This window comes from Nelumbo lutea, chromosome 1, assembly GCF_056320005.1.
Source record: "Nelumbo lutea isolate HS-2025 chromosome 1, American lotus-T2T, whole genome shotgun sequence".
In the NCBI taxonomy this organism is placed as follows: Eukaryota; Viridiplantae; Streptophyta; class Magnoliopsida; order Proteales; family Nelumbonaceae; genus Nelumbo; species Nelumbo lutea.
In genome coordinates, this window is record NC_142684.1 from 214,611,801 (window position 1) to 214,626,335 (window position 14,535).

The following is a 14,535-nucleotide window of genomic DNA, read 5'->3' on the forward strand; positions in this document are numbered from 1 at the left end:
ATTTTTTATAGGAAAGGATAGTATTTTTTCTTGGTAATCGGGATGGGTCATCATAGTACCTATCTATTCGTTCTTCACGTCTATAAAAAAAGCATATTTATTATTTTAAAAGATTTTTTTTTGTTTTTATTTGGGGGGCTTAGAATCGGGCTTATCATTTTCCTTTTTTCTGTGTTTATACTGAACAAAAAATATCTGCTTTAATATACGATACAGGTACAGATCTTAGATCTTTTCGTGTCCTCTGCCGAGTGGCAAAAACGGGTATCCGCTTTAAATGGCAATTTCTATGGTACCGGAAGCCGCAAACCCTGTTTTAGATATGGTACGAGCAACGAATTTGTGCAACTCTTAGATATCTCGCCCTCGCTCTTCAAATTCATCTCTGTTGATCCCACCATGTCTGTAGGGCGAGGCATCCAAGAGTCCCATGTCTCATTTTCATTTACAGATGTAGGAGTGGCCTTCAAGGTTCAAACCCCACAGGCCACAGGGCACTTCACCTCAGCTTTTGCCCAATCCAAAGCTTAAAGCGGGGGACTTGACAATAGTCTTGTTTTCTCTTTCTCTCCGTCCATCGCTCGTTCTCCATCACTGTCCTTGATCCATGGCTGCTGCCCATCTCTCTTCTTTCTCGTCGTCTGTAGAAAACACTCATCTTTTCTCTCCATTCCCATCTCAGAAGCCTCTGTCTCTCTCTACTAAAACCCTGCAAAACCCCTCCTTTTCCTCCAAACCCGCCTCCTCTCATCCCCTCTCTCACACCCATAAAAACCCTTTTAAGCTCTCATCCAAGAACCCCATCGCAGATATAATTTCCTCTTCAAGAGACCCAGATGATCGTTTTATCAACTACGATGATAACGATAAGCCCAGAGAGGAATGTGGCGTTGTAGGTATCTATGGCGATCCTGAAGCCTCCAGGCTTTGCTATCTTGCCCTCCATGCCCTGCAACACCGTGGCCAGGAAGGCGCCGGTATCGTCACTGTTCACGACAATGTTCTTCAATCTATTACAGGCGTCGGCCTTGTTTCCGACGTCTTCAATGAAGCCAAGCTCGATCAACTCCCTGGTGAATCCGCGATTGGGCATGTTCGATATTCTACTGCCGGCGCTTCCATGCTTAAGAACGTGCAGCCCTTCGTCGCCGGCTACCGATTTGGGTCTGTTGGGGTTGCACACAATGGCAACTTGGTAAATTATCGCTCCCTCCGGACCATGCTCGAAGACAATGGCTCCATATTCAATACTAGTTCTGATACAGAGGTTGTTCTCCATCTGATTGCGATATCAAAAGCCCGGCCTTTCTTTCTCAGGATCGTCGATGCTTGTGAGAAGCTCGAAGGTGCGTACTCCATGGTTTTCCTGACAGAAGACAAACTTGTTGCGGTACGTGACCCATTCGGATTCCGACCTTTGGTCATGGGGCGAAGGAGCAATGGTGCTGTTGTGTTTGCCTCCGAGACCTGCGCGCTTGATCTGATTGAAGCTACTTACGAGAGGGAGGTGAATCCCGGAGAAGTTTTGGTGGTAGACAAAGATGGGATTCAATCACTTTGCTTGATGCCTCACCCCCAGCCGAAGGCCTGCATTTTCGAGCATATTTACTTCTCTTTACCGAATTCTGTGGTCTTTGGCCGGTCAGTTTACGAATCCCGGCATGCATTCGGGGAGATACTAGCTACTGAAGCTCCAGTAGACTGCGATGTTGTGATAGCTGTACCAGATTCTGGGGTGGTTGCTGCACTTGGATATGCAGAGAAATCTGGAGTTCCGTTTCAGCAGGGGCTTATTAGGTCACACTACGTTGGAAGGACATTCATCGAACCTTCACAGAAGATCAGGGACTTTGGGGTGAAGCTCAAGCTTGCACCTGTCCAGGCGGTATTGGAGGGGAAAAGGGTTGTGGTTGTGGATGACTCAATTGTAAGAGGAACCACGTCCTCAAAGATTGTTAGGTTGATCAAAGAGGCTGGTGCGAAGGAGGTTCACATGAGGATTGCAAGCCCACCAATCATTGGGTCTTGTTATTACGGTGTAGATACACCAAGCTCAGAGGAGTTGATTTCAAATAGGATGAAAGTGGAGGAAATTAGAGAGTTTATTGGGTCTGATTCTCTTGCTTTCCTTCCACTGGAGAGCTTGAGAAATTTGCTTGGAGCCGATGCTCCTAACTTTTGCTATGCTTGCTTCTCTGGGAAGTACCCTGTTCCACCAAAGGAGGTTAAGGTGAAACGGGTGGGCGATTTTATGGATGATGGGTTGAATGGGAGTATAGAATCTATAGACGGAGGATGGATTCAAACTTCTAGAAATGTTACAATGGGGAAAGCAAATGGACCAAGGTAGCAATCATCGTCATGATGAAGATTTCCTCTGCATCAGTCCCTGTTTTTGGTAAGGATGATCTATTTTTTAATTAACAAGAATTTAGACAATACTCATGTATTATTGTGTGACTCGGAGAGTGACAGGTATCTCCAGTTATTAGATATATTCATATATCTATGATCGTATTTATGCTTCTTTTAGATTGACTTAGGTTACAAATCTGAAACTGATACAGTGGGCTTCCCCTTTAATTTGTTTTGATACTCATTTTGGTCTTCTTTCGTATGGGTAATGAGTTATGAACTTAATACAGATGAACCCCCCCTCCCCCCCAAAAAAAGACAATTGTGATTCCCTGCGGTAATAGTATGATAATTGTAATTGCTGTTTAGTTCTGATTTATTGGTTTAGTCACCATTTAAAGTTGAAATTTACTTGCCTAACTTGTTGTGCAACAACACACCCAAGATCTGAAGCCAATTGGCAAATGGATAAAGAGAAAGAAACGAAAAACAGAGAAACTCAAAAGAATCAGGAGCCTCTGATCATATGGTAGGTATATGTAGTGTGCTTCCTAATCTTGAGAGGTGAAAGACCAAGCACAAATCTCAATGATTAAGCATTTTGGTATTTCGACATTGCCTACATCAGGAGGAGGACAAGGTGAGATCAAATCAGCCCCCCACAATGCCCCACAGCACATCCCCGCTGTTTATTGGGAACATCTCCCGATGATAATACCAGAAATGATGATGTCATCATTGGGAGATGTTCCCAATACACGCAGGCATGTGCTGTGGGACGTTGTGGGGGGCTGATTTGCACTCGGATAAGTCCACTATAATCAACATTCAACATCTGGAATATAAGTATGGACAGCCTCTCTCAAAACCCTATTGCCCTTTACACCCAAACCCTCACACTCAATCTGTTTTTCTGATGTCAAACCCTAGAGAGCAAAATACATTATATAGGATGCATATTTGAAAAAAGGTTGGGTCTGTACACAAACCTCAATGGATTTTCCCCTTTGGGGTTTTCTCCACAATGCGGGTTGGGCCATGGAATGGGTTGCAACCATGAAGTCAAGGCACATACACAACATGACATTTTGTTATTGGTATCTGGCATTGGTGCAGTCAGTACGGATTATAAAGTTGACAACTAGAATGCCCTCTGTTTTCATGTTTTGGTAATGCATATGTCCATTCTTGTACCCTTTCTTGTACTTATATTTCTCTTATTTAATAAAAGTTTTCAGTTACTGATAAAAAAAAATGCATATGTCCATTCTTGTACTTATATTTCTCTTATTTAATAAAAGTTTTCAGTTACTGATAAAAAAATGCATATGTCCATTCTCTCTTCAGTTACATGCAACAATGTCATATTTTGTTGATTTCTGCCATAGTTTTTTCTTAACACATGGTTTGTGAAAACGCATTAAGCCTATTTTCACCTTGTTGAAAAGAATTTAAGCACCGGGGACCTTCATTGTACAGGGATTTTCCCATTTCTAAGAATAGGAGCTACCTTTCAGAGGCAGGGTCCAGGCATCAGATGTTTCACATGAGTTTGGGGTAATCTACAATCGGTAAGGATGAGACTCTGTTATTCTTGGATCTTCAAAAGGGGTTGCCAAAGTTGAATGCCCCGGTACAAGTAATTCAGTCAACTGGCTCCAAGAATAACATCAGATGGTTCACAAGAGTTTTGGGGTAACAAATTCTTTATCCAGTGGATGGTTAATGGAAAATAACATTTTTCCTAAAAGTATTTAATGGTATTTACTAGTTTCTGAACAAACTCTGGCTTAGCTATTTTTTCTAAATCCTGTGATCCTTCACCTGTAATTGATGGATGTTTTAACCCATCTCAGGCAGCTCTCTCTGATGAATAACTGAAACATTTATGAAGGGAAATTAAGTGTACATCATAAGAATCTTTCTGTACAAAAGGGCCCCTGCTATCCCTCCCCACATCATTTTAAAATTCTATAGTTGAGCTCAAAATAGTTTCTATTTTGTACCGAGCACCACCCAAGAAATTAGCTGATCTTGGTACCCATTGTATTGTTATCTAGATGTTCCTTGAGATTTGAGAACCATCTGAAACGTATGATTTCATTCCTGTAAATCCACATTGCATTAACCCTCCATCAACCAGCTCATCACTATTTTCGAGTCTCCTTCAATCACAAGATTCTCCACCCCCTTTTCCTTTGCCTTTTGTACTCCAAAAACATCTTCAAGAGTTCTGCCCTAATGGAATTTCCTTCACCTATTGGTCCTAAAACATTGCAAGTATGCCCCCATTTTCATCCCTTAGACCTCCTATTCCAGTGACCCTGGATTACAGAGACTACTACTTCAATCAAAATTTAGCTTCACAATTCCCCTTCCTGATGATGTCCAAGTACCATTGTTTTTTTTTTTCACTGCACCCCAATTTCTAACAACGTCATCAGTTGTAAAGTTTGAAAATAAGTCCTAGTCTTCATCCAATACGCCACCCTAACTTGATGATTACAATAATTGCCTGCATACTCCTTTCTCTATTCTCAAACGTCCCAGCCTTCCTTGCTCTCTAAATGTTCAACATCAAAGCAGCCCTAGTGCATCTCCACATTATCCTTCATCTTTTTTTGGCCACCTAAAAGATGGTTCAAACAACCTGTCTAAGCCATGGTGGGGTTGAGGGGGGGGGGGGTTTCCATCTACACGTCACCCAAGATCAACCTTCATTCTAATAAAATGGAGCATAACCAGAAAGCAGTGGGAAAATGTCGAACAAGGTCAGATCACCAAGAGACCCACTGCCATATTCGTGGTGCTTTTGCATTTATTTGGTTAATGCAACTGTTGCTAAATTTGATAACTATAGCCTATAATGTGTTGCAGCTGTTTTGTTTACCAGTTCTGGGGATTATAGACTAATTGCTCTTGGTTGAACTGACCCTAGGCTAGCCGAACCAAATGAAGCTTTTGCCTTTAGTGGATCAACCTAAAATCTTAATATCTCATTGGATGGTCTGGTTACGATTTTGACTGCCTATTGCTGGTTTGCTATGCCTAAATCAGCTCTGGCTATGAATGATGCACCTTGATTTGTCAATACGCCCACGATATTCGTTAGTCATAGACCCCAAGCTTTATGATCTTGTCATCCATAATTCTCTTTCTCGTGGATGATTTGTGCGACTTCAGCAACTGGAGATCTACTTGGCATTTGACGACATTTTACTTTACCATCATATTTCTAGATGAGTTGGGTTCTTGTGTGCAGTTCAGGTTATTCGTGGCTCACAAGTTAGTTGTGAAGGATGGAACACAACTCACTTGAATTGTTAAGGAACCAGGATTGACAACCTGATGTGTTTAGGTCAATCCAGGTACTTTTCCCAACCCATTGTGACCCCCACCTGGTCTTTCCTAGCTGTGAAGTGTGACCTTTATTTGGCAATACAAATCAGTAGCATTAATTGATATCAACCTAGCCTAGCGCCTCAAGCATTTAAGCTCTAATGTTGGTCAACAATAATGTTGGCTTTGGTAGCTAGCTAAACCATCTAGATTAGTTGCCCAGTGGTAGTTTTCTTAATTTCTGCAAGCATTATCTTGTTTCTTATCTATGGAGTTATTAGCTCATATATCCCTTCAATGAGACCGAAAAGCAAACTGGTTGCTTACAAAATCTCGTCCGTTTACGTTGTAATCTCAGACCGATGTAGGGATTGGGTTGGGATCATGACACAGAACAAAGATTGTGTTGAACCAGAGGTACCACGCTTTTGTTCATTTGCAAATCAAACGTCAGGCCAGGGTTCTTCATTTGAGCTTCTGTTGATGGATGTTACAACTAGTTGAGGATTATATGTGGGTTTGCACAACAATTTGCCAAACCTACTCAAAGATGAAAGAGCCATTGTTTAGAGAACTCAACTAATGTCCACTGTTATCTTGATTTTCCTCCAGATTTTCAAATGGAGATCTTGGATCAGTTGGTCTGAGCACAGCCTGCGAACTCTGATAAACAGAGGTTACAGAGAACAGTGAACTAACTTAAGTGTTTTTTAACATGCTGATCAGCGCAAAAATTTATCGGACTATCTTTTTATTGAAGAATGATTTTGGAGAGCAAGCCATGTCCTTTGTTGAGTCATCCGACTCTAAAAGCCGAGATTTCAATGTTCTTAAATCTCAACCATTTCTACAGTTATTTTAATGCGTTAGTGATTGGGCATCCTTGGAATTGTGATATCAGAAAAGGGCACTAGTGAGAATGCAAATGTTGGCCATCAAAGAATAAATCAATCTGGATGAGCTGGAGACAAAATCATACACACCCGGCTGAACCACCCGCCCTATCACGAGTAAACACGTTAGTGCTCAGTCTGGGCCCATCTGTTCTGACCACTGGTGTATTCAGCTGTGAGACCATGAGGGTAGCCCAGCCTCAACAGTAACATATTTGGTTTATTTGGCAATAGATGTGACTGGGAACATCCACACCATTTACATACATATATTAAGGGGTGTTGGATAATGTGGTGAGTGCCCATTGTTTTCGGTTCTGCAATGTACCACGCAAAAACACTTTCTTTTAAGCCTGTCCAAGGTTCTGGATGGGCTGAGGCTGGTTTTGGATCCGGATTTCCTCCTTACAGATTGTCCCTTACACCCACCTCGAGTGTTATTGTTTTCTTTTTTTTTTTTTATCTTTCTTTTCTTCTACTTCTTCTTTGGAATGGGTTATAGCCTTCCCCAAATCCTAGAAACTCCAATACGAGTGAAGGAAGAATTCAGTACCAAATCTCCACTACAACCAGTTAGAGACTTTACCAACAACCTACTTGGCACCTTTTAATAATGTTGTTGATTGAAATCTCAATATTTGTACTTGAGTCTCTGATGGTGCGCAATCCGATCACTCCTATCTGGCGCTCACGTGGCTCCTGAGAGGTATCTGATATGAGAAGAAAGAAGAAGAACTCACAGGGGGTTTGTCCGGCAGGAATACTCCGATGATTAAGTCAGTATTCTGTGCAAGAAGCAAAGGGAAAACGAAGGCTAAGAGTGCATATTGCGCAGGTGGTTCGAAGATACATTGTTTTTGGAAAATTAGCTTCTTATAACAGAATTCCATTGTTTCAAGCCCTCTGGCTTTTGACAGGGCAGGTATAACCGCCACTGTTAGTCTGCCACAACCGTTACAAGCAAGGCTGAGGTGGCATGCGCGGGGCCGTCGTTGCAGGGTACGTGCTTGTCAGGTGTAAGGCGCCTTCTAAAGGTGGCAGGCACGACGCTGTCTGACGAGGGGCATGGCTGTTGTCCCCATATTTGTCGGGTACAGTGGTCGGGCAGGAGATCCTTCGGCAATGCGCCGAACTACCCTTTCACGAGTTACCCTATGCCGGGCTATCCCATAGGCGGCAAGCTGCCTGTGGCAAGCTACGCTGAGCTACCTAGCCCGAAGTGTTTTCACTCTGGGGGGTCTAGAGGTGGATCGGTGAGCTCCCATCAGGGAGTGGTCCGAAGTCCAGCAGGAGAAGCTTGGGTATAGAGAGAGGTCAGGGTCCCCTGACCTCGGGGTATCCCGAAGTGCCTTAACCTCAGGGAGGAGATGCAGGCAAGACGACTTCTAGCGAGTAAGTTATCCATCCAATTGCCGAGCTCAACTCGATAGGACCCTCCCCCCGAGTCGTGATCATGTCAGCTGTACTGTCACGCTAAGTCACTATTTGAACAAGGTCACGCCCACGTGTACCTGTACTGCAAAGTCGGGTCAAATCACCCTCCATCAGTCTCCACTCAAGTGCATATAGGCAAGGCATTTTCACTTTACCAAATCTATATCATGTTTGATTGGGTAGATTTAAATATAAATGTCTGTACCATCTTTATCATGGCATCATGTTCAAACCACTTTCTCAAGGAAATACCTTTTTGACATTTTCTCCATTCGGGCGTTTTACTTTTAATATCTTATGTGGCAGCCAGTAATAAAAATTACGCCTCCGGTACCCTGCTTTCTCAAGTTCAACCAGTCATAGTACCAAACACAATCAAAATTGGTTTGAGAATTAGATTAATTTCAAGAAAACTGTTGAAGGTCAACAAAATACAATTGGAACACAAGAAGGAAATGCAATGCAAAAGTACTAAACAAGTAACATTATAAAAGAATATCTCGCATGAAAAATACTTATAACTAACAATTCATAATCGATTTCAACCATGATTATTAGTTAAAACTCATTAGATTGGCTAGTGTCAAAAGATGGGATGTGCACCAATCATTCCACGTTTATTTGGAAAAAGAACTAGTGTTTGTCCTTTTAATCAACAAAAGGGGATTTGCGTTATTCAATAGCGGTTTGGCCTATCGGGAGGTAAATGAAAGCACTCAAGCGATAGGTAGTGCCCGTAACGAAAAGATAAGACAAGAAAAGATGCATCTTCTTGAATATCTTCTGCTCTAAAGCAACGGATCCTGATTTTTTTGAATATCTGCCACGTGGTAAGTTAACGAGTGCCCCAAATCTAGTTGAGGTCTTATGGAACCATTCAACTAAACTTAAAACATGGATAAGTCATAAGTGCATATTCATTCATATCTTGTATTGAAATTTTATTAATTATAATAAGAACGATAATGATGCATCAGATGGTCCAAATATATGCTCATGTTCTTTTTTTTTTGTTCTTTTTTTTTTTTTTTTGCAGCCTCGCTTGCGTGGGAATGGGATCCATTTAAAACAAATATTCTTGCTAAAGCCCACAGTCCACTATCAGGCTACATCCCCCACCATTCAGATACATGGCTGGTCTTCTCATTTTTCTAGAAAGTTAGACATGTGGCATTTTCTAAGAAGTTGCTAGTAAAACTCATAACCCACTATCACTATTTTCAATCCATTCTTAAAAAATGCAGAAAATGCAAAAGTTGTTATCCACAACTACTTTATCTACGCTATCAATCTCAATTAATCATTAACACTTTACGTATCATAACAAAAGAAAACTATCCATATTCTAATAATTATTGAAAAACTATTTTTTGAAACAAATATTTCTTGAAATTTTAATAATTATTTAAAATATTAATAAATATAAATTTAATATTATTGATTCCATATATATATATATATATTAAAAGAAGGTCTTGCTCCCTAAACCCACAATCCACTACCACCATTCAAACAAATGACTATGGCTTTCTCATTTTATGGAAAGCTAGACACATGACAATTCTTGATAAATTCCTACTAAAGCAACAACCCCATCATTCAAACACTTGTCAACCTAAATTTTTTGGGACTGTTCAAATTTTCAAGGAGAACAGAAGACAAATTCAAAAATTCTCTTGCAACCAATTCACCCCCACATTCATGTCAAATTCTACATCATGTCCAATAATCTACATTCTCCATCCAATCAAGTGGGCTGTTCAAATTTTCAAAGAGAACTTAATTTTAGGAGACAAAATAAAAAATTCTGTTGCAACCAACTCACCCCCACGTTCATGTCAGTCTAAGGCACGTCCAGTAGTCTACATTCTCATTCAATCTATCACAATCTATCAAGTTTGAAACTCTAAATTCTACTCCAATCTCCACAATCTTTGCATACGATCTTCTCTAAATCTGTAATTTCTCAAAGCTTACAAGGAGTTCACTTCATTGGAATTTTCTACTTGGATGTTTGCAACTTCAACCACTTAGGTTAGTTTTACATTTCATCTCACTTTATCTTATACGTATAAAGTTTTGAGATTCAATTTTGGCAAACAGGTTTCAATTTTGTGTTTCATTTATTTTATCACGTTGACCACCAACGATCAATTCTGTGTGGTTGCCGGTGGTAGGGAGTGTCATACCATATGTATGGTAGTCGTTGGGTGCGAGTCTAGGCTGGAACTGTTGATAATGTTTGAGAAGCTCATTCTGCTGCCCTTCCTACTAATTCAATGACTTGGCGACAATTAGGAGTGGCCACGAGTCGAGCCTTTCATGAACTATTTGAGTTTGGCTTGACTTAGTTTAAACCGAACTTCGAGCTAAATTTGAGTCTGATATATAGGCTCGTTTGTTAATTGAGCTGAGCTTGAGCCAATGAAGCTCGATTCATGAGACTCACGAGCATAGCATTAAATATAATTTTTATTATATATACATACATATATATATATATATATATATATATATATATATATATATATAATAAATTATTTATTGTATAACAATATTTTTATTTTTCATATATAATAGTAAATAATTTTTATAATTATTTTTTGTATATATAATATTAAATAATTTTTATAATTCTTAATTCTGTCTAAAAAATAAAAATAATTTTATACATAACTCATCTTTCTCTCTTAAATCAAAAGGAAGCACGACTGACAAATTTTGTAGGCAAATCATTTTTTCGATAAAACTTTTTTCTTTCTGAAAAATATGTACTCTTTGGATGTCAACGTAAGTTAGGAGTTCTGTCTGGATTCAAGAAAAAAAAAATGCCAGAGGCGGTGAAGCAGAAGAAAATCACAACTACTTTGTTCGACAAGAGACACTTGGGAGTTTAGTCTGGATTGGTTGCAAAGCAAAAATAGCAGAGGTAATGCATTCAAATTTCAAACAAACCAGAAAATGATCCCCTGACAGAGTTGTGAAGAATCACCTTGATTAATCTCAATTGGTTTTACTTCCGTCCCTAACAAGCTTTAACCGTTATACCAATGGGTCCTTTTGTTTTTTCAAATTGTTTTTGGTATTTGGGTTCTTAACGTCCAATTAATTTCGGCAGAACTCCCGTGGTTATAGTTACAACATCCCGAGGACCAAGCGATTCTGGCAGAACTCAAAACATCTGTTGGATAACTGAAGCGGATATGGCTTCATCCATACCATACATACATAGGTTTAGTTTTGATATTTTCTAAGTGGGTCCCTAGCCCCATGTATAGGAATTTAGACTCGATTCAGTTAACTTGAGTGGCCTCAAAGGAGGATTTTTGGTGCTCGGTGGCTGTTCTGTTAGATGACACTACTACTATTACTATGTTCAGCGAAAGTTTGCAATGAGGAGAGAGAGGGGGTGGGGGAATTCAGCTAGTGATGCTGCTTTGTTCAGGGAGACCAAAAGAAGAGGATGGAGAGAGTGTGTATTCAGTGATTTATTTATGTTGTTCTATTTGGTTTTGGACCTGTTTATGGACTAGGCCAGGCCAGGCTTTCACTCTGTGTTAACAGATTTTTTCAAGGCCTGAACCTGAACCTGGCCCTATAAAAAGTTCAAAAACCAGGCCTTGGCCGGAACCCAAAGTCTATATAGCTCATGCCACTGCTATTGTTAAAGCGGCTGAAATATATATATATATATATATATATATATATATATATATATATATATATATATATATATATAGAGAGAGAGAGAGAGAGAGAGAGAGAGAGAGAGAGAGAAATTATAAAGAAAAAAAATAAAAAAAATGTATATATATTAAATTATTAATATATATATATACTATAATAAATATTATATATTTTATATTATATAAATGAATCGGGCTGGTCTAATTTGGGCCAGGCTTTTTTGAAAATCCCGAACTCAGTTTAAAACACAATCGGGCTTGGTGTTTTGGACATAAAGTCATGCCCGCATGCCTAATTACATGTCTAAGCCCAATCAGGTGCAGGCCGGGCCGTCGGGCTACCCGGCCCATAAACAGCTATACAAGCGAAGTAGAAAATGGTTTTTTTTACTCTACGATACGAGTGTCAACCTTAGCTGTTACCTGCCCATTAATATTAGCCCAGTACGGTAGTGACAATTCACTCCACATCCACACCCGGTCAAGCTTTATTAATATTTAACTTGACCCAATTATTAAAAAACCAATCCAACTGTATTATATTCAATTCAAATTTACTATTTATTAACAAATGTTAATTAAGCGTCTGTTTGGCATCAATTCCGTTGCTCCATAAAACAGTGATACATCAGCATTACGTCAGAAAAATGGTATTTTAGAAAACATTTTTTTGTTTGAAACCGTTTTTCCTAAAAAACAGTGCTTCAAGACATGCTTTGAAATCGAGAAGGTATAGTTTAGAGCAACACCATGCTTTGAAGTTTAGAGCAACATCGAATTTAGCATTTTCTCAAATTGCAGCTCATTGCTGCAAACGAGGACGTAATGTGGCAGTGACGTGGACATCCTATAATGGTTACGAGTGCTGAAAACAAACATGGAGAACTGGTACTCAAGGAATGTGTTGTTGTTGCTCTAGGAAATGTCCTACTTGGCAGCAACGTTTCCAAATAGAAAAAAGACACCATTTTTCTCAAAAAATGGTGTTTCCAACCCACACATCAGCAGCACCGTTTTCTCATCTTTCCAATCCTTTTCTCATGTGTGGTTGGAAGCACCGTTTTCTTATGCCTTTATTTTTGTTTGGAATCGTTGCTGCCAGGTAGGACGTTTCCCGTTTTCTGTTTGGTACCAATGCTCCATGAAACATTTTCAGCACCGGTTCCCATTATCTAGTGCCACATCACTGCCCTATTGGCAGCAATGATTTGCAACTTCACGAAATGCCAAATTTGGCATTGCTCCAATTCATGGCTTCCCGATTTCCAAGGAGTGGCTTGGAACACCATTTTTATGGAAAAACGGTTCCAAACAAATATTCGTTCCTTGGAGCACCATTTTTTCTGATGTGATGCTGATGTGGTGTCGTTGCTCCAGGAAACGGCAACAATGCCAAACGACTCCTAAGCAAATTAGTGTTCCAACATGATATGATGTTGCACATCCCCTCTCCTATTCAATAAGAAATCCCCAATTTTTCATATTTTCTCATGAATATATTCCAGATTCAGATTTTATCACCATAGAGAGAAGGTTTAGCATAACAAAATCATTAAAAATGATTGATCAAGTAAACAATAATTAAATTAAAAATTATTAATAAAATAATAACATTATTAAATATTTAATAAATGGAATAACTAGATAAAAGGACTAAAAATGATCAAATTTAATATAACTATTTAAATTATAAGAAAATGATTGAATAATTAATGAAGCGATTAAATAATAAAATACAAATAAAGATTATATAATTGATTAAACAATTAGAGAATAATTAGTTAGATGAAAATATTAAATAATTAATAAATGGATAAAATAATATATAAGACTACCTTAAAGAAAGTGTCATTATAAATACTCCATATGGTATTGGTATCTTAAAAATAGGATGTTGATTACAAATTAAACCTGATTTAATTTTTTTAAATTAAATAAGAAACTTGAATTTATCAAATTAGCATAAGTTGTGAATCTCAAATGAAATAATAAATAATGTAAACCCACTATTTTAAAATGTGATAAATCTCTTAAATCAAATAAAAACCTAACCTAAATTTCTAATATAGATGATTTAAAAAAAAAATAGTTCATATCAATGGCTCCGTACTTAATACGGGGGTCATTCCTATTAGATATAGATTACATAACAATCGGTTGGATCTGAGTGAATCTTGATAGACCTAACTCCCTAAGTCCGAATCAAGGATTAAGGTATTGATATGATACTCCCAATACGGGGCGTATCGTATCCATATCTATGATCATGGATACAGGATACACTATGAGTGGATACGTATCCTACGAGTCATGCATATTGATACGATACACCTCCATAACAGGCTGTATCGCACCGTATTCGATGGATATGGTCTGATACACACCGATATGGAGGTGTATCCATGTCTAGTTTGAAAAAATTGTACATTGAGTACTTTTGGATTGTTTTTCATCTTTAATATAAGTTAAAAAATAGTATTATGAAAACCAAAATAAATAATTTAAGATTTAATTTTCCAAAAAATTTAATAAAAACTAAAAATTATAAAATAATATATTTCATCTACCTTAGATGATTTATATATTTTATTTTACACATAATTATACGTTAAAAATGAAAACATAGTTATTATTTGAAAAAAATAGTTATTATATAAATATACTAAATAAATAAATTTCCCAACAAAATTAATGGAAAACAGAAAATTATAATTATAAAAATTGAAAAGAATAATTTAAGATTTAATTTTTCCAAAAAATTATAAAAAACTGAAAATTAAATATAATTTATTTTATCTACCTTAAATGATTTATTTGTTTTATTTTAC

At 38.2% G+C, this 14,535-nt stretch overlaps 1 protein-coding gene across 1 annotated transcript; it reads left to right on the forward strand.

The window, feature by feature from the left end:
• The first annotated feature begins 329 nt into the window (after positions 1 to 329).
• On the forward strand, positions 330 to 4,268 carry LOC148880906 (amidophosphoribosyltransferase, chloroplastic-like). Its single transcript, XM_088962983.1, has 2 exons — positions 330 to 2,398; positions 3,835 to 4,268. The coding sequence occupies exon 1, from the start codon at positions 608 to 610 to the stop codon at positions 2,348 to 2,350; it is 1,743 nt and encodes a 580-aa protein (XP_088819109.1). The 5' UTR covers positions 330 to 607; the 3' UTR covers positions 2,351 to 2,398; positions 3,835 to 4,268.
• Positions 4,269 to 14,535: the final 10,267 nt, after the last annotated feature.